Consider the following 20,287-nt stretch of genomic DNA (forward strand, 5'->3'; position numbering starts at 1 on the left):
AGCTGCAATTGGTATTAACTCATGTATTAGTTTAGTCCCGTCCTCACCACAGGATCATCCCCAGTTAGTACGCTCCTTCCAGTTCACTGCAATTGACCCAAAAGGTCTCTAGGCAGCACATGCAATGCCATAACCAAGAGTCATGTCATGTGTCACAGCACCTCTCAACTGGACAAGCAGTTCAATACAAAAAGGTGGCATCCTTCAGATGTCCACAATTCATGCAAGTAATTCAGAGGATAGACACACAGGTCACCATGGCTCCCCAGATTGAGCCAGGGGTGTTGTGGCCAACTTGTCAATATGTTGAACCTCCTCAAAATATGGTTTTAAAATGGTCAATACTAACCCTTCTAGTTGTGCCACAGGAGTTGACATTGAAGTAGAAAACCGCATTGATAGCATCAGACTGAAGAGGCCGGCAACTGGGATCCCTTAGAGTTAGTTGACTTGGAGACAAGCTGGGGACAGATTCCACTTTCACAGCAAGAGCTGCCATAGTTCCATTGGTGAAGCAATCTGAAACACAGCATTTGGATCCAGGTTAAGGAAACGGATTATAGCTTCAATACCACATCATGCAGCCTTGTGCCAATCTCAAAAGCAGCTATTCTAAAGAATGCTTTGTTTGCAGGAGAGTTACCAATCATCTTTGTAGGGAAACTGCAGGACAGGGAGAAGTCAGCCACCACAACCATGGTCCCAATATCCTTCAAGGTCAAGTCAAGTCTGCTTCTGATGCCTGAAGAACTGATCACCTACAGAGACAATACATCAGGTCAGTAATGTGTTGAACCCAAAACAGCTAAACACATTTTAAAGTTCCATCACTTACTTCATATGTGGCATCAACTGAATTGTATGGGACAGTCATCCAGAAATTGGTAGAGTTGGCATTATACTTGTACAGGGCAAGCAGACTTCCACCAAGTTCTCTTGAGCCCACAAAAGGAATCCAGTTGCGACCCATGTTGCCATATGTTACCATGGTATAGAATGCAGCACCATCACAGTAGCCAGTTACTGTAGGTGGAACTGCAAGAGGAAGAGCAGTTGTCAGGGCAATGGACTGGATTGGTTAGAAAAAGGTAGTTGTAGACCAAATAGTCAGGCACTTACTGATGTCTTTGAGAATGGCTTCGACTACAGCAGGATGAGTAAAAGGTGTATTCTCTGGCACTATATTCAGCAAGTAGGTCAGGGGCAGAATGTAGGTTCTGGTGTCTGGAGGAGTTACCTGAAAGAGAAAGGGTTTGTAGGATTAAACCCAAAGTCAGACAGCAAGCAACACGTCCACAGGAAGCAAGTGTTTTCAAAAGGGCCATTGAATGTTTGAACAGGTGGGATGTTACCTTTTGCTTCACATTGGGGTCCTCAAATGGCACCTGGAGAGTGTAGGTCTTGGACCCATTGGGAAAGACATGCTCCTGGACATTATAACCTTTTAGGTTGGCTTCTGGCACAGTTAACGTCTCTGGTCCAACTATAATTTTGACCAGCTCCACATCAGGCAGGAATGTCCCCAGGGTCACATTGAACACTCTGGCTTTAGGAACAGTGTCTGAAATTAAAGCATGCAGTTGAAATGAAGCATATGAAGTGGAGCACTACAAGAAATCCCTTTGATTTACTGCATGTGGACAAGTTCTACATACTGTTTGTGACAACTGGTGGCCGAGGCATGAAAGGAGTGGTTATTGGATGAAGTACTGTGTACTTGGTCTTCTCAGGCCCATCTTGCCAGGTATGCTCCAGCATTGGTTCAATAGAGTAAGAGATCACATAGGTGTTGTCCAGTACATGGCTCTGAAAGCACAGAAGCACCTTAGGAGGAAAGCTTTAAAATGAGAAGGATTTTAAAGATGTTGAACTTCTACATACCTTGTAATATCCACCATCAGCTCCCACAGGAATTTTTACAGTGATTAGCTGGGGACCAACATCCAGTTTATAATCTCTATTATGAATCGTTGCAGGGTCAAGCTTGCGGCCATCAACTCCCATTTGAACATCAAGGGTAGTAATTTGTGGTGTCGGAACAAGAGGAGGTAGAACACGGGGAACATTCCATGTAATCATCTGTTCTGTGAAGGCTGTTCCATCTGACAGAAAGGAACACCATAGACTTGATATAGAAAATTCATACATAAACCTAGAACAGTTCTTGAGCACCATTGCCCTCCATAAGCTTACTCACCAGTAGGACATGTAACTGCAGTGTCCACCATCATGACCATCCATCTTTGCTTATAAAAGGTGGTTGATCTTAGCACAGCCATTGGTACAGTTTGGATCTGTTGGAGGGGAGGGGGAACTTTTACTAAAATAAAAGCAAGACTAAATCTACCTTCATAGTCTGGATATACTGTACTAGACAACAATGAAGCCTAGACTACTTACCACCTGAGGCTGGCTTTCTGTGGAGTTGTATGCAGCTCTAACCAGAATTCGAGTTGGTGTAGTGTTTATGCCATAGCCATTTGTCATGGCCTGAGCAACAGTCATAGTTGTCTTTCTATTTGCTGGGAGATGGAACACAATTTTCCAGATGCTGTTGTCAGCAGCAGTTGCCTAGCAGAAGAAAATCTCATTAGATTGGGGAGTTTTAACACAAAGCATCCCCAGTCTAAAGGATTTGTCAGAACAGATGTCATGTTTAATAAATAGGAACTAAAACAAAGTTGAAAGTTTAATGACACATCACTGAAACCGTTCTAGGTTCAGCGGGCATCTAAGGGAACAGAGAAAATCCTCAAATACAACTGCGTACAAAAGCCTATGTGAAAGCATGTTCTCTGGATCCGATACAGGCAGAGTTTACAGCCATTCATTTGTACTGGACCTTAATACATCAGTGTACCAAACTTTAAGAAACCTAAATTGCTCCTATGCAGCAGTCCTCAAAAAGGTAAATCAGGACACATTTATCATGAAGGATTTATAGCCCTGCACATATGAAGCCACTACCTCAGTGGTTGAAATACAAGGCTTACACCGACAAGAAAGGGTTAATTTCTCCACAATCAATTTCTACCAAAGCAATCACAGAATATATGTATGCAAAGCCAATGCCTTAAATGTCACACAAATCCAATATGGCCACCCTCTTGGGAGACAGGTTAAAGTTAAGGGGGCCGTTAGATTTTGCTTCCTCTAGATGAGACAGTAGAGTAGACTTCAATAGGCAAGACAGAGGGGACATGAATGAAGCAAATGCAAAGTCACATGATCCTACCTCAGGGTATGCAAGGGACCAATCAGGATCATCTTGAACAAAGTTTGGCTCAATAAGTGGCACACCTCTTCTCACAGAAACCTAAAAGAGAATTCACATTAGTCATGAGTGAAGCACTTCTGCAGTGACAATTAAAATACCCACACAACCCAACAAGTTATACTGAACAGCATTATCACATCCTGACAGCCCTTACCTCCATGTAGTTTCTTTCACACAGAATCTCCCTCTCTGCCCATGGAGAATAGCGGCATGTCATGCTCTGAACATAGGAGGAAGCTGAAGTCATAGCACTGTTTGAGAAGACACTGATTTGTACTGTCAGCTTGTAGGTCTCATCATTCTGGAAACAAAGGCTAAAGTTAGTCCCAGCATGTCACCATTAGAAACAAGTTTACAAGAAATAAAATTGACTCACTGTGTTCTGAGCAAAGCAGCTCACCACAGAAGCAAGGAACTTGGCATTTCCCAAGAAGTCAACAGTTAAGCTATATCCACACTGTGCGGCCAGTCTTGGAGAGAGGGACACAAGCAGCCCCTTATTGTCTGTAGAAAGAAATTCAGTTGGCCTTTTAAGAAACTGTACACGTGATCAAGCAAGGTAGAGATATAACAAAGTGAACACCCCCACCGCCCCGTCCCATCTACTTATTGAAACTTTTAAAACTGTATTAGTAGAATTATACGCTCGTTCGGAACAGTGGGTTTAGAGTAAATGATTTCTATTTCTACGCACTTGCAGTCAACAAATCCGAGTAAGGTTGTAGCAGCACAGGTCTATTATTTAGTGTGATCAGCAACATGCTTTTAAAGCTAACGCAAGATTTTCATATCCTGCATCTGAAAAAAAACAAAGATTGGTTGCTGCCAAATAGCGCAGGAGTGCTCTGTACTTAATTCAAATTATTACATTACGAGTCAACAGGCTTTGTACATCAAAAGCTTTCCATTCAAGAAAAATGATCACTCACCAATCACATTGATGCGAAAATACTTTCCAACAAAAGACTTATCCAACATCATCATCATAACACTCCCTTGACATTCTGTCCTCACCGAGCCTGTAGAAGACAACGATACTTGAAAACACACAACCGGCAAATAAACAGGAAGCTAAAAGGACAGCTCTGCTGAAGCGACCTTTATCGTACCTAGAGGGGGGTTCTGCGTCCAAACTTCAGTGACTAACACTGCTAACAGCAATGTTATTCTGCATTGAAAAAAAAAACACGCAAGTGAGAAACACACAATAAAATGAACGTTTCTAAAGTAGAGAAAAGATCAACAATTACCCAAATCTAAGACAACACGGCATCATTAAATCCAAGGCAGCCCCGACCGTGAACTTCTTTCACCGTTATAAAGAAACAATATTAAAAACAAAACCGTCAGTAGCTGAGTTTGGTGTTCCTTAGAGTGCAATGGGTTTATAAAGAGGTTCAGGTGTTAATGGGAGCTAATTAGCTGCAATTGATGCACGCACCTCTTTCATATTAGTCCTCTGATTGTCAGTCAGTACGTTAATTATAATAAATAATAATAATAATAATAATAATAATAATAATAATAATAATAATAATAATAATAACCCATTTAGAAGATTGTACTTTGAAATTAAGTTTGTCAGAAGTACGTACGGATCAAACTGGACTGTCACCGACAAGGACTGTCTGATTAAAGGCTCAGCTATGGAGGCATGTAGTAAACAAACCCCAGGTGCTGTAATACTTGTATCCGGGACAACAGAAATCGTACCATGGTAAAATAAATAGTATCATATAGTACCGTGGTGTAGTGTTGCATTATACTGTAGATACCAGGATACTGAATGTTTTAGTATAAACATATCAAATACTGGCATTATTATATTTGGAGGAAAACAGTCAGTTGATATAAATGATATGTGGTCCAGTTACCATACCAGGTACCTATTGCTGTTGTTTTTCAGCTCTGATGACTGGTGCTGAACTGAGCGACCAAGAACTCCAGAAAAATTGTACCTTCTTATACTGGACCATGCAAATACACAGGTACAGTGAACTTGATAAAGGATTGTCAGTATTACCATTAAAAATGTAGGAATAAAGGAATAAACAATGATGCAAATGTATTTGACTCTATTCACATCCCCGCACATTTAAAATCCTGCACAGGTTGGGTGCCTCTCAACTCAGATTAAGGTTGATACTGTATAAATGCAGAACCAATCGTTCCAGATGGATGAGACCATTCATTTTTAAATACATGTAATTCGATTTTTCATTTGGTATTATTTGTATTGAGGCAGGGAGGCTGCAGTTGTTTCTAAGCGACAATGAATCTGGAATAACATTCTTAGTGTTCGTGCCATACGACTTTGTGTCATCAAAGCTGTTTCTGGTGACGTGCAGTCGATTATATTTGGAATCTTTTGTTGTCGTTCAGTATTTTCTCAAATAAGACGACAAATTAATAGCTCAGTTGGTTAGAGTGAAAGAAACTTCCATCAGTCAGCCCGGCTAGCTCAGTCGGTAGAGCATGAGACTCTTAATCTCAGGGTCGTGGGTTCGAGCCCTATGTTGGGTATCCTCTTCAAACACAAATTGAAGATGTTGCTTCAAGACAACGGAGCAAAGTCTGATTCTGTTCACATTGTATACAGTATTGCAACAAAATTACTTATTGGTCACTGTCATATAGCAATTGCTATTGTAAAATGCGTGCATCGTTTATAGCTACAACGATATTGAAATAAATAATCTTACTCTTTTGGGTTGGCTTCAATCCATTTCTTTTTTTACACTTGTCTTAACATCATTCATGGAGCATCAGTTGGTATGTGCGTAATAAACCCAATCGGGCCTTGATACGAGAACCCTAGTGTGTGCTGAAATAAATAACGCGGTTTTCTACAATAACAAATGCAGCTTATCAGAATGGCCGAGTGTTCTAAGGTGCCAGCCTCAAGGACTCTATCTTTCCAAAGAATTTTGTGTTCTGGTCTCTGAATGGAGGAGTGGGTTCAAATCCCACTTTTGACAGTTCAATTTTACGTATTTTTAAAAAGAATACATTTCTTTATTTTACTATAAAAGATTGTTTTAAGGAAATCAACAGCTGATACCAAACTCTTCTCAGCACTCAATACCATTTTAGAAGTTGATTTGCTATTTGATTGGTTTCCACACTGTTTAGCTGTTCTTTTCCCACCCAGCTGTTATATTAATCAGGAAGGCTATTACCGCGGCCAGCACGAAGCGCCAGCAAACAGAAGAGCCTCAACAAAAGAGCCGGGAGTCTAGCTGTGGGAGTCCAGCGAGGGGAGGCCTGCCTCGAGACGCTGTTCGAATAGATCCTAACCTCACAGTGCTCTGGAAGATGCCATCTACTAGTCAGGTCTGTACCCTCCACCCCACCGCTCCCACTGTACCTATTTGTTTTGCCTGTCCTGCTGTGATTGTCTCTCACATCCCTGTTCTGTCCTCTCGTCCTCGTCCTCTGCCCTCTCTCCGCCGCTGCTCCTCCAACCCCTCTAACCTCATCCCTCTGCCTCCCCCCCCCTCCCGCACACTCTCTGGTGCACTCTGGAACTGTCACTCTTCTGCTAACAAAGCTGATTTCATCTCTGCCTTTGCCTCCCACCTCTCTCTCTCTCTCGATTTCCTTGCTCTCACCGAAACCTGGCTGTCCCCTGATAACACTGTAACTCCTGCTGCCCTGTCCTCTCTCTACGTCCTGTCCCATACTCCGCGTCTCACTGGATAGGGAGGTGGGACTGGTCTTCTCCTCTCATCCTCCTTACTCTTTTCGGTCCCCTCCGACCTCTCCTCACTCTCTTTTAATACCTTTGAATTTCATGCTGTCCAACTAAACTCTCCCTGTGAACTCCTGTTAATTGTACTGTACCGTCCCACTGAACCTCTCGCTCACTTTCTAGATGAACTCGACTATCTACTCTCCTCCGTCCTCTCTGTCTAGCCCAACTGTCCTGTTAGGTGACTTCAATATCCATCTCTCCAACCCCAGCCACTCTGCCGGATTCCTCCCTCTCCTTCACTCCTTCGACTTCTGTCTCTCTCCACCCCCCCTACCCACAAAGCTGGTCGTCAACTGGACCTCACCATCTCTTTTTCTCTGTCTCTCCCCTCTCTCCCTGCTCCTCCTACCCCCACTGTCACCTCTTGTCGTAACCTCCGCTCTCTCTCCCCCTCTGTCCTTGCCTCCACTGCTCTCTCTCACCTCCCTCCTATCGACTCCTTCTCACAACTCTCCGTAGACACTGCTACCTCCACCCTCTTCTCCTCCCTCACCTCCCTCTGTCCCCTCACCTTCCAACCTGCTCGCCCCTCCTCTCCGCTCCGCTCAGCAAGAATCACATCTGCTGAAAAGAAATGGAAGAGAACCAAACTCCCTGCTGCCCTAGACCTTTACCGCACTCTCCTATCCTCCTCCTCTACTCTCTCCTCTGCTAAATGTACTTCTTTCCAATCTGTAATCCAAGCCTCCACTAACAATCCACATAAACTATTCTCTACCTTCTCCTCCATCCTAAACCCTTCCCCCCTCCTCCTCCCTCCTCTATCTCCTCTGATGACTTTGCCTCTTTCTTCTCTTCTAAAATCTCAGATATCCGCAAACTCTTTAACACCTCTCCCTCCCCCGCGCCCCCTCCTGCTCCAACCCCTACACCCACTGCATCCCCTACTAACTCACCCTCCTTCTCCAGCTTCTCTTCCCTCTCAGACTCTGACCTCTCCTCCCTGCTCCAGGGTCACAAACCCACCACGTGTGCCCTGGACCCCCTCCCCACTCACCTCTTTCAAGCTGCTGCTCCTGCTCTACTTCCCTTCATCTCCTCCCTTCTCAACACCGCTCTACTTTCTGGTCTTTTTCCCTCTGCCTTCAAAAAAGCCTCTATCACTCCCCTCCTCAAAAAACCTACCCTCGACCCCACCTCCCTCCATAGCTACCGTCCTGTCTCCCTCCTACCCTTCCTCTTCAAAACCCTCGAGCGGACTGTACACCGCCAGCTCTCTGCTTTCCTGTCCAACCACTCTCTGCTCGACCCTCTCCAATCTGGCTTCCGCTCTGCTCACTCCACTGAAACTGCCCTCCTGTCTGTCACCAACTCACTTAAGTCTGCCCGAGCTGCCTCTCTCTCCTCTGTCCTAATTCTCCTCGACCTCTCTGCTGCCTTTGACACTGTTGATCACTCTATTCTACTTTCATCTCTCGCTGACCTGGGGATCTCTGGCACTGCTCTGGCCTGGTTCTCCCCCTACCTCTCCAACCGCACTTACCAGGTAACCTGGCGTGGAGCCACCTCCACACCTCACCCTCTCTTAACAGGAGTCCCCCAAGGGTCAGTTTTGGGTCCTCTCCTGTTCTCTCTCTACACCCGCTCCCTGGGCCCCTCTCATCGCATCCTATGGTTTCTCATACCATTTCTATGCTGATGATGCTCAGATTTTCCTCTCCTTCCCCACCTCTGACTCCACCATCTCCTCCCGTATCTCTACCTGTCTGTCTGCTATTTCCTCCTGGATGCACTAGCATCACCTCAAACTCAACCTCTCTAAATCTGACCTCCTTTTCTTTCCCTCCTCCTCCCCCTCCTCTGATCTCTCTATCTCTGTTCCTCTGGAATCTACCACACTCTCTCCCTCTTCCTCTGCTAAGAATCTCGGAGTCTCCCTGGACCCCTGCCTCTCTTATTCCCAGCACATCTCCACTCTGGAAGACACTTGCCGATTCTTCCTGAGCAACATCCGAAGAATCCGAGCCTTCCTCACCAACTATGCCACCCAGCTCCTGGTCCAGGCCTTGGTACTCTCCTGCCTAGACTACTGCAACTCCCTCCTGGCTGGCCTCCCTGCGTCCGTCACCCGTCCGCTCCAGCTCATCCAGAACTCCGCTGCCCGCCTGGTGTTCTCTCTGCCTCGCTTCTCCCACGCAACTCCACTACTCCGCTCACTCCACTGGCTCCCAATCACCGCTCGCATCCAGTTCAAGACTCTTGTACTAGCCTACAGATGCCTTGACCAGACTGCACCCAGCTACCTCCAGACCCTCATCTCTCACTACACCCCCACTCGACCTCTCCGCTCCTCCTGCACTAGAAGACTGGCTCTACCTCCTCTACGCTCCCCTGCCTCCAGAGCCCACTCCTTCTCCATCCTCGCCCCGCAGTGGTGGAATGACCTTCCTACAGATGTCAGGACTGCCCAGTCCCTGACCACCTTCCGGCGCCTCCTCAAGACTTACCTCTTCAGACAGCACCTGTAGAACTCCTCTGTTTTTCCCCTGGGACACTTATCACCCTTCCTTAAATGCACTTTACTTGCTCTTATCTGCCCCCTATTTTACTGCATCTAATCCTGTACTTTAGAGTACTCTAATCTGTCAAGTGTTATTTAATCTGTAGTATTTTGTATTTAATTATATCCTGATGTAACTATCACTGACACTGTTATCTGCTCCGTTATTGAATTGTATTTTGTCATATTTGTACTTGCTAGAACCAAAGTCATTGTATTTATCTTGCTCTTAATTGTATTAATACTGTACTGTGATTCTTGAAATGTATTTTGGTTTACGACTATAAGTCGCCCTGGATGCAGCAGCAAAGGTCATTCAAAATGATCTAGACAGCATTCAGAACTGGACAGACATATGGCAAATGACATTTAATAGAGGTGTAAAGTACTGCACACAGGCAATACATTTCTTCCCCCTTTCTATATTTGTTAATTGTGGGCTCTAGTTTTTTTTTTTTTTTAACATCACTGAGTCCCTTGTCCCTGTGCAACCGCAATGTAGAAACATATAGAGAATGTATGGGATAATAAACATCACTGCTGTTTCTATTAAAGCGTGTTTATTTATTTATAATACTGGAGCCTGTCTTAATAATGTATTACATTCTGAATATGAATATAGCTGAATTATTAATTGTAAATAATACTTAGAATACCAGATACATATTTAGCATTAAAAAGCAATACATGTGATTTATTTAAACAGTCGTTCATTATTTTGTGTATCAGCCGCCACACAAAGCTGAGCACTGTGCGGTATACTGTAATGATGCTCCAGTCAGTCTGCCGGACTGCACCTGAACCATCTTAAAAACACGAAGCCCCTAATAAGCTAATTTGTAAAATTTAGTAAAGAATTGCGCTAATATAACGAAGCTAAATTTGAACTCCTAGCTGGAGCAACGAGAGAGGGCGAGAGGGCGGGGCAGAGAAGGAGGGGGAGACGCTGCTAGGCAACCGGCTCGTGAACATTCCACTCAGCTGAGCAGAGACCGTTAGGATTTAAAAATGCGAACGTTCCGAGCGGCGTTAGGCGCTTCGTTAAATTAACACACCGTTGCTGGCATTTTAATTTTGAAGATGACTATATTTTAAATAATTAAATAGCACTGTATTAAAAAAAAATACTTCAGTTCCAGACCGTTTTCCAACAAATAAAAAGAAGTGCGTATTTATAATAAGTATATTTGTTATGATATTAAGACTAAACAAATGTGCTACAGTTTGGTGTGTAATTTATTTATTAAATGTTGTAGTATTTCTTTTTTTTCTTTTTTTAATATTGTATTGTTTTCACAAAATAACATCCATACATTATCAGTTCATCTGCTAGAGTAATCAAATCACAAATATTACTCGTCAGTAATTCATACATAGACACTCTGTGGTAACTTCAAGAAGTTAAAATGTAAGGCTGGATTGTGTTATGTTAAACTATACACCACATTAGCACTCCGAGAAACATAGAAATTGATAATTTGTAAAGAATTAGCTGTGGGATCATAATCAGAATTATGGATGCATGGATTTTTGATTAAAATACACCCACATGTATTTTTGTTTCATGTCGTAATTTATTTATTAATTTCATTTTAACCCCTTGCTGGTGTCACGGCTTGTCTCTGTATCAATTCACTGATATTTGAGGTTTTGTTTAGTACACACTAGCAGGTGATCTGATAATCTTATTGATGTTATTTTGTGAAAACAATAACACGTTAATACTGTGCTACAAAAAATGACTCGCCGTGTTGTAACTTGTGCGGGTGATGTCATGGGTTGTCATGGCAGCGCCGATCATCACGGGAGGGGTTATCAGTGGTTGTCGGAGAAACGCTGGAGTTCCGCTGGCTTCCGAGGTATCCAACCCGAATATCTAAATCAATACAGTGACAACAAAGTAATGTGACATATAAACCTAATGACTACATTAATGAAGCAGTAATACACGACAGGGTGTGTGTGTGTTATCATGAGGTAATATCACCACGCCTTGGGTGCGTTGGGAGGCACTAGACGAAGTGGAGTTCTTCAACCGCCCAGGAAGTGGTGATATATCTCATGATAACACACACACCCTGGAGTGTATTATTGCTATTATTAAATGGGGCTATGAGCGTGTTGTTGTTGGTAAATAAAGAAGACTTAAAACCTTATTTTAATAATTTTTCTTTGTGTCACCATCCTCTGAGAGAAGTAGTTCTACAGTAACTAAAAATGGTGAGATTAACAATTAAACATTTGATTTTAATCCGTTTTGTAGAATATTTTCTTTTTCGGGGCTTGGCTAATAGTTTCTTGTTCATTCTTTGTATATATTGAACTGGATCATTGTTTCAACGTGTATGTCTGGGTTTTGTCCAGTAGATGGAGCTGCTGCTGTTGTGATGTTTTGTTTAGCAGAATGCAGTTCACGCACCGTGTTACAAACGGGACGGCGCTGCACAGAGCGGTACAAACTGTGCAATTAAAATCTCCGGTAGTACTACAGACGGGCCGCCGATAATCATCTCTGATTAACCCAACATGAATATAAATACAAACCCAGTCTGTTTCAAAGAACACTCAGAGTGACGGCGCCGGAGAGTCTGCGAGCAGGTTTAATAATATGAATGCGCCTGCTCGAGTATTGCATCAAACTCAGCGTCCTCTATATAATAAACACATTACACAAGGGGTTGCCAGCGGGTGTAGTGAATTTAGTTCCAATAACTCAGCGCTCTCTCATATATTCTGTATTTTATCGAACAGCTCAAAGAATGGAACTTCTGGTTCGGACTGGTACGCGGATCTAAAGATTCCCCGCATCGGGTGTACCGGTTTGTTACGGAACGTGTTTCGTAAAATGAGTTTATCCAGTAACAGACAATATAAACCACAGTGAAAACAAACATGAAGAGAACATGTTGCCAAGTAGTGGTTTGTTTAACCAATTCCTCATAAAAATAAGACTCAGTTGTACACACAGTATTAAAAACTGAAAAGCTAAACTAATCCCTTACTTGGAGCTCTCACCATGGACCACTTCCAGTAAAAGATGTATAAACCGCAGTGAACAAAATAAAAACTTCCATTCATAACAGAAAAAGACAACGAACAACCCAAATAAATCTACACACTTTCTGTGATGCTAGAACATGATGAATTTTATTGGTAATTTCACCCTAAAAACTTTGCATACTGAATGTAGCACATCAAAAGCAAGAAGGAATATAAAAATAGGGTTACAGCTCCATGGAGTAGGAAAGTCTTTGCCCCCGGGTTCACAATGAATTAATGAAGGGTCCTTGAATAACACACCATCTTGAATGGCCTGATAAGGAAACAAGCAAAGCATTCAATGCAGTAAGAGGAGAGAATCCCATTAACATGGCCATTCTGACACACACGAATATATTATCTGTGTAGAATTAGTCAAGCACCCACCAAAAAGAGAAAAAAATAAATACAAACAGTCTTTACAAGCAAGATTTTTATTTATCAATACACACTTTTGGGCATTTCCCAAAAATACACAACTCCAGCTACAAAGACAACCACTGAACACACACCCATTGCAGCTCCCAGAAGGGACCACACATTGAATTGGCCTGCAAGAGAAGAAAGAAATAGTTAGTGGAATATAAAGAGATAGTTATATATTTTACTTGAACTGCAATTGAGTTCACATCATGCATATTACCGCTTCTAGGCATAAAGTGAAGGGATCCATCTCTCTTCAGCTCAATTGGGCCAGAAGACACAAACGCCTTTACTGCACCACCATCCATCCCTTCAGCACTGCGACCTACAGGAGGAGTCCATCAAAACAAAGGGACAAAAATGCATGCAAAATGTCCCCCGTCCCCCCAACAGACAGAGCTCTTACCAAGCCTCTGTTTCCCTGGAATGCACCGTCTGCTACAGAGGCTGTCTGATGGCCGGTTTGAATCACATATCACAACACTGCAGTGGAAGTAAATCTGAAAGACAGCACACCTTGTCAAGTAAAACAAGCATCAATAGATCAGGCAGGACCATCATCCAATGAGGATTACTGAATTGAAAAACAAATATATTGCATCCTAGTAAGTGTTTCTTGCAAAAGTGCAGTTACATGTTTTCATTCCAACTCACTAAAGATGACCACAGTGACCATTTGCTGCTTGGAAAGCAATCCAAGCCACGCATTGTGGTACAAGATCCCCATCCCAACACTCCACTTTACCTGTCCTTTCAGTGCATCCCGGCCGCTTGTGAAGGAAAACATTTTCACTTCAAACCTCTTCAGATGGGAAGGGAACAGCACTCTTGCATTGCTGGAGACTGGGTGAAAGATGGTCAAGTACTCATCTGCAGAGTTCTCACAGCTAGAAAGAGAAAGTAGGTCAGGAGCACATCAGCCACAACTCCAATTCCTAGGTTTTGTAGCAGCAATATCATATTCCAGCATCTTACCTGTCCACAACAACATCCCACTTTGGAGAGCTATTCCTGTCAACAGAATAGGTTGCCCAGCAGTTCTCCAAAAACAATTCAGCCTGTGGATCCCTGCTGTACAGGAGTTCTACCTCAAAATACAAGGGTCTTCGCAAGTACTTCACAACAGGGTAATCCTGAGCTCCATAGAAGTCATTGTAGGTTGAATCTGCAGACACACAAAAGGGAGAATTTATAGACAGAACATGCACTACTAGAGCATCTATATTATTTCAATTGCCAAGTCCTACCCAATGCAAGCCGCATGATGACTGCAAGGTCCCCCACGCCAGGCTGGACTACAGGTGCAGGATTATTCTGGTATAAGAACTGTACTACCTTGGTGTCATTGACCAGATAGTGACAGGCAACTCTCAACCTGGAAAGAGGAGATGGGGGTTAGGAGAGTTTCAGGCTCATCCACAAGGATACTCAATTTGATTGCAATCCTTACCGGTAAGATGTGAACAGCACTTCATTCTCATAAGTCAGGAGGTTGTTGTCAAACTGGAAGAGAAATCAAAGACCCAGGTTGCAATGAACTTGTAGATTTAGTATGGAGCTGCATACCAAGTTGCAGACTAGCTAATATGGTACTCAGGATCATCCCCAGCTGTGTACTAACATAGTACCAATTTCACAATTAAAAAAAAAAATTGGTAATGAATATTGCAATTTCATAATTGAACACTTTTTTGGGACCTCATGATTGTTACAGTTAGTATGATACCACAAGTCTGTCTACAGAAACTGCTAGACTAACATGGTATTGTTTTAGTAACCTCTAGGAGGGCAACAGCAGTTATTTTGGATTGGTTTCAAATACACGTTTGAATACACAGCTGGTGACTCTTGAGCTGCAATTGGTATCAACTCATGTATTAGTTTAGTCCCAGCCTCACCACGGGATCATCCCCAGTAAGTACGCTCCTTCCAGTTCACTGCAATTGACCCAAAAGGTCTCTAGGCAGCACATGCAATGCCATAACCAAGAGTCATGTCATGTGTCACAGCACCTTTCTCAACTGGACAAGCAGTTCAATACAAAGGTGGCATCCTTCAGATGTCCACAATTCATGCAAGTAATTCAGAGGATAGAAACACAGGTCACCATGGCTCCCCAGATTGATCCAGGGGTGTTGTGGCCAACTTGTCAATATGTTAAACCTCCTCAAAATATGGTTTTAAAATGGTCAATACTAACCCTTTTAGTTGTGCCACAGGAGTTGACATTGAAGTAGAAAACCGCATTGATAGCATCAGACTGAAGAGGTCGGCAACTCGGATCCCTTAGAGTTAGTTGACTTGGAGACAAGCTGGGGAGAGATTCCACTTTCACAGCAAGAGCTGCCATAGTGCCATTGGTGAAGCAATCTGAAACACAGCATTTGGATCCAGGTTAAGGAAACAGATTATAGCTTCAATACCACATCATGCAGCCTTGTGCCAATCTCAAAAGCAGCTATTCTAAAGAATGCTTTGTTTGCAGGAGAGTTACCAATCATCTTTGTAGGGAAACTGCAGGACAGGGAGAAGTCAGCCACCACAACCATGGTCCCAATATCCTTCAAGGTCAAGTCAAGTCTGCTTCTGATGCCTGAAGAACTGATCACCTACATCAGGTCAGTAATGTGTTGAACCCAAAACAGCTAAACACATTTTAAAGTTCCATCACTTACTTCATATGTGGCATCAACTGAATTGTATGGCACAGCCATCCAGAAATTGGTAGAGTTGGCATTATACTTGTACAGGGCAAGCAGACTTCCACCAAGTTCTCTTGAGCCCACAAAAGGAATCCAGTTGCGACCCATGTTGCCATATGTTACCATGGTATAGAATGCAGCACCATCACAGTAGCCAGTTACTGTAGGTGGAACTGCAAGAGGAAGAGCAGTTGTCAGGGCAATGGACTGGATTGGTTAGAAAAAGGTAGTTGTAGACCAAATAGTCAGGCACTTACTGATGTCTTTGAGAATGGCTTCGACTACAGCAGGATGAGTAAAGGGTGTATTCTCTGGCACTATATTCAGCAAGTAGGTCAGGGGCAGAATGTAGGTTCTGGTGTCTGGAGGAGTTACCTGAAAGAGAAAGGGTTTGTAGGATTAAACCCAAAGTCAGACAGCAAGCAACACGTCCACAGGAAGCAAGTGTTTTCAAAAGGGCCATTGAATGTTTGAACAGGTGGGATGTTACCTTTTGCTTCACATTGGGGTCCTCAAATGGCACCTGGAGAGTGTAGGTCTTGGATCCATTGGGAAAGACATGCTCCTGGACATTATAACCTTTTAGGTTGGCTTCTGGCACAGTTAACGTCTCTGGTCCAACTATAATTTTGACCAGCTCCACATCAGGCAGGAATGTCCCCAGGGTCACATTGAACACTCTGGCTTTAGGAACAGTGTCTGAAATTAAAGCATGCAGTTGAAATGATGGATATGAAGTGGAGCACTGCAACAAATCCCTTTGATTTACTGCATGTGGACAGGTCCTACATACTATTTGTGACAACTGGTGGCCGAGGCATGAAAGGAGTGGTTATTGGATGAAGTACTGTGTACTTGGTCTTCTCAGGCCCATCTTGCCAGGTATGCTCCAGCATTGGTTCAATAGAGTAAGAGATCACATAGGTGTTGTCCAATACATGGCTCTGAAAGCACAGAAGCATCTTAGGAGGAAAGCTTTAAAATGAGAAGGATTTAGAAGATGTTGAACTTCTACATACCTTGTAATATCCACCATCAGCTCCCACAGGAATTTTTACAGTGATTAGCTGGGGACCGACATCCAGTTTATAATCTCTATTATGAATCGTTGCAGGGTCAAGCTTGCGGCCATCAACTCCCATTTGAACATCAAGGGTAGTAATTTGTGGTGTCGGAACAAGAGGAGGTAGAACACGGGGAACATTCCATGTAATCATCTGTTCTGTGAAGGCGGTTCCATCTGACAGAAAGGAACACCATAGACTTGGTATAGGAAATTCATACATAAACCTAGAACAGTTCTTGAGCACCGTTGCCCTCCATAAGCTTACTCACCAGTAGGACATGTAACTGCAGTGTCCACCATCATGACCATCCATCTTTGCTTATAAAAGGTGGTTGATCTTAGCACAGCCATTGGTACAGTTTGGATCTGTTGGAGGGGAGGGGGAACTTTTACTAAAATAAAAGCAAGACTAAATCTCCCTTCATAGTCTGGATATACTGTACTAGACAACAATGAAGCCTAGACTACTTACCACCTGAGGCTGGCTTTCTGTGGAGTTGTATGCAGCTCTAACCAGAATTCGAGTTGGTGTAGTGTTTATGCCATAGCCATTTGTCATGCCCTGAGCAACAGTCATGGTTGTCTTTCTATTTGCTGGGAGATGGAACACAATTTTCCAGATGCTGTTGTCAGCAGCAGTTGCCTAGCAGAAAAAAAAAAAAATCTCATTAGATTAGGGAGTTTGAACACAAAGCATCCCCAGTCTAAAGGATTTGTCATAACAGATGTCATGTTTAAATAAACAGGAACTAAAACTGAAAGTTGAAAGTTTAATGACACATCACTGAAACAGTTCTAGGTTCAGCGGGTATCTAAGGGAACAGAGTAAATCCTCAAATGCAACTTCGTACGAAAGCCTATGTGAAAGCATGTTATCTGGATCCGATACAGGCAGAGTTTACAGCCATTCATTTGTACTGGACCTTAATACATCAGTGTACCAAACTTTAGGACACCTAAATTGCTCCTATGCAGCAGTCATCAAAAAAGTAAATCAGGACACATTTATCATGAAGGATTTATAGCCCTGCACATATGAAACCACTACCTCAGTGGTTGAAATACAAGGCTTACACCAACAAGAAAGGGTTAATTTCTCCAATCAATTTCTATCAAAGCAATCACAGAATACATGCATGCAAAGCCAATGCCTTAAATGTCACACAATTCGTATATGGCCACCCTCTTGGGAGACAGGTTAAAGTTAAGGGGGCCGTTCGATTTTGCTTCCTCTAGATGAGACAGTAGAGTAGACTTCAATAGGCAAGACCAAGGGGACATGAATGAAGCAAATGCAAAGTCACATGATTCTACCTCTGGGTACGCAAGGGACCAATCAGGATCATCTTGAACAAAGTTTGGCTCAATAAGTGGCACCCCTCTTCTCACAGAAACCTAAAGAGAATTCACATTAGTCATGAGTGAAGCACTTCTGTAATGACAATTAAATACCCACACAACCCAACAAGTTATACTGAACAGCATTATCACATCCTGACAGCCCTTACCTCCATGTAGTTTCTTTCACACAGAATCTCCCTCTCTGCCCATGGAGAATAGCGGCATGTCATGCTCTGAACATAGGAGGAAGCTGAAGTCATAGCACTGTTTGAGAAGACACTGATTTGTACTGTCAGCTTGTAGGTCTCATCATTCTGGAAACAAAGGCTAAAGTTAGTCCCAGCATGTCACCATTAGAAACACGTTTACAAGAAATAAAATGATGACTCACTGTGTTCTGAGCAAAGCAGCTCAGCACAGAAGCAAGGAACTTGGCATTTCCCAAGAAGTCAACTGTTAAGCTATATCCACACTGTGCAGCCAGTCTTGGAGAGAGGGACACAAGCACCCCCTTATTGTCTATGGAAAAGAAATTTGGTTGGCCTTTCAAGAAACTTTACACATGATCAAGCAAGGTAGAGATATAACAAAGTGAACACCCCGACCTACCCCGTCCAATCTACTTATTGAAATTTTTAAAACTATTAGTAGAGTTAGACGCCCATTCAGAACAGTGGGTTTAGAGTAAATGATTTTTATTTCTGCGCACTTGCAGTCAACAAATCCGAGTAAGGTTGTAGCAGCACAGGTCTATTATTTAGTGTGATCAGCAACATGCTTTTGAAGCTAACGCAAGTGTTTCATACCCTGCATTTGAAAAAAAACGACGCCTGGTTGATGCCATACAGCGCAGGAGTGCTCTGTACTTAATTCAGGTTATTACATTACGAGTCAACAGGCTTTGTACATCAAAAGCTTTCCATTCAAGAAAAATGATCACTCACCAATCACATTGATGCGAAAATACTTTCCAACAAAAGACTTATCCAACATCATCATCATAACACTCCCTTGACATTCTGTCCTCACCGAGCCTGCAGAAGACAACGATACTTGAAAACACACAACCAGCAAATAAACAGGAAGCTAAAAAGGACAGCTCTGCTGAAGCGACCGTTATCGTACCTAGAGGGGGGTTCTGCATCCAAACTTCAGTGACTAACACTGCTAACAGCAATGTTATTCTGCATTGGAAACAAAAACACGCAAGTGAGAAACATACAATAACAAAATGAACGTTTCTAAAGTAGAGAAAAGATCAACAATTACCCAAATCTAAGACAACACGGCATCATTAAATCCAAGGCAGCCCCGACCGTGAACTTCTTTCACCGTTATAAAGAAACAATAATAAAAACAAAACCGTCAGTAGCTGAGTTTGATGTTCCTTAGTGCGCAATGGGGTTATAAAGAGGTTCAGGTGCTAATGGGAGCTGATTAGCTGCAATTGATGCGCGCACCTCTTTCATATTAGTCCTCTGATTGTCAGTCAGTACGTTAATTAAAATAAATAATAATAATAATAATAATAATAATAATAATAATAATAATAATAATAATAATAATAATAATAATAACCCATTTAGAAGATTGTACTTTGAATTTAAGTTTGGCAGAAGTACGTGCGGATCAAACTGGACTGTCACCGACAAGGATCATCAGCGATCATCTGAACTAACTGGTTGAATAGACAGCACATGTCTGAGGGGGGTGTGTTCTGTACAGCTGTACATTTGATTAAAGTTTGTTGCGGAGTTTTAAACGTTTCCATGGCAACTGCTGTAGGATGAAGTTGCCCGGAGCCGCGGACACCAGATCAGATTGGATCGCATTGCCTGAAAATTCGATGTTTGATTGACGTGGTCAGTTGGCCAATAGAAAATGAGCGCGCTTTTGAGAGCAAGTCGAGTTGCGAATGAGAGGACAGGTAAGTTAGCAGTAGTATCGATAAAAAAATAAAAAAACAACGACTTGACCTAACAATGCTTGTACATATCTTGCTACGCTAGCCGCCCCCCAGATAAGTTGAAGTAGTATCGTTAGCTAACTTATGTTAGAAGCTAGCTAGTGTTAGCCAGCTAGCAAGCACCACCGGTACCTAGCTAATGTAGTCAACTGGGTAACGTTAGCTAACGTTAGATTGAATAATATCCCAAATAACGAGCATGATTAGTAGCATCAGTGT

The 20,287-nt window shown here is 42.8% G+C and overlaps 2 protein-coding genes across 2 annotated transcripts; both read right to left on the reverse strand.

The window, feature by feature from the left end:
- Window positions 1–164: 164 nt before the first annotated feature.
- LOC117395169 (uncharacterized) lies at window positions 165–4,618 on the reverse strand. The gene is made up of 14 exons (XM_059007378.1): window positions 4,528–4,618; window positions 4,387–4,445; window positions 4,207–4,296; window positions 3,654–3,781; window positions 3,432–3,578; window positions 3,236–3,316; window positions 2,401–2,571; window positions 2,198–2,294; window positions 1,882–2,102; window positions 1,656–1,806; window positions 1,353–1,561; window positions 1,120–1,237; window positions 840–1,035; window positions 165–168 (listed from the first exon to the last, which is right to left on the reverse strand). Exons 1-14 carry the CDS (start codon window positions 4,551–4,553, stop codon window positions 165–167), a joined length of 1,698 nt encoding a protein of 565 aa, XP_058863361.1. The 5' UTR covers window positions 4,554–4,618.
- An 8,367-nt stretch (window positions 4,619–12,985) lies between these two features.
- Window positions 12,986–19,472, reverse strand: LOC131705250 (uncharacterized). The gene is made up of 22 exons (XM_059007613.1): window positions 19,372–19,472; window positions 19,228–19,286; window positions 19,047–19,136; window positions 18,494–18,621; window positions 18,270–18,416; window positions 18,076–18,156; window positions 17,234–17,404; window positions 17,031–17,127; window positions 16,715–16,935; window positions 16,489–16,639; window positions 16,186–16,394; window positions 15,953–16,070; window positions 15,669–15,868; window positions 15,488–15,602; window positions 15,194–15,363; window positions 14,444–14,496; window positions 14,241–14,368; window positions 13,969–14,158; window positions 13,739–13,880; window positions 13,400–13,493; window positions 13,214–13,318; window positions 12,986–13,121 (listed from the first exon to the last, which is right to left on the reverse strand). Exons 1-22 carry the CDS (start codon window positions 19,395–19,397, stop codon window positions 13,012–13,014), a joined length of 2,805 nt encoding a protein of 934 aa, XP_058863596.1. The 5' UTR covers window positions 19,398–19,472; the 3' UTR covers window positions 12,986–13,011.
- Between the last annotated feature and the right edge of the window lie 815 nt (window positions 19,473–20,287).

The sequence above is a fragment of the Acipenser ruthenus genome, chromosome 35 (genome assembly GCF_902713425.1).
Source record: "Acipenser ruthenus chromosome 35, fAciRut3.2 maternal haplotype, whole genome shotgun sequence".
Classification (NCBI taxonomy): Eukaryota; Metazoa; Chordata; class Actinopteri; order Acipenseriformes; family Acipenseridae; genus Acipenser; species Acipenser ruthenus.

What these genes read in the sequence shown, in the direction of transcription:
- LOC117395169 (XM_059007378.1), bottom strand. Translation starts at nt 4,553, where the DNA reads ATGATGCCGTGTTGTCTTAGATTTGG. An exon ending in GTGAAAGAAACTACATGGAG is followed by an intron (nt 3,317 to 3,431) that starts GTAAGGGCTGTC and finishes ATTCTCTTTTAG; the next exon opens with GTTTCTGTGAGAAGAGGTGT. An exon ending in CAGAAAGCCAGCCTCAGGTG is followed by an intron (nt 2,295 to 2,400) that starts GTAAGTAGTCTA and finishes CCCCTCCAACAG; the next exon opens with ATCCAAACTGTACCAATGGC.
- LOC131705250 (XM_059007613.1), bottom strand. Translation starts at nt 19,397, where the DNA reads ATGATGCCGTGTTGTCTTAGATTTGG. An exon ending in GGGATGCACTGAAAGGACAG is followed by an intron (nt 13,494 to 13,738) that starts GTAAAGTGGAGT and finishes GCTGTCTTTCAG; the next exon opens with ATTTACTTCCACTGCAGTGT. An exon ending in TCCAGGGAAACAGAGGCTTG is followed by an intron (nt 13,319 to 13,399) that starts GTAAGAGCTCTG and finishes CTCCTCCTGTAG; the next exon opens with GTCGCAGTGCTGAAGGGATG.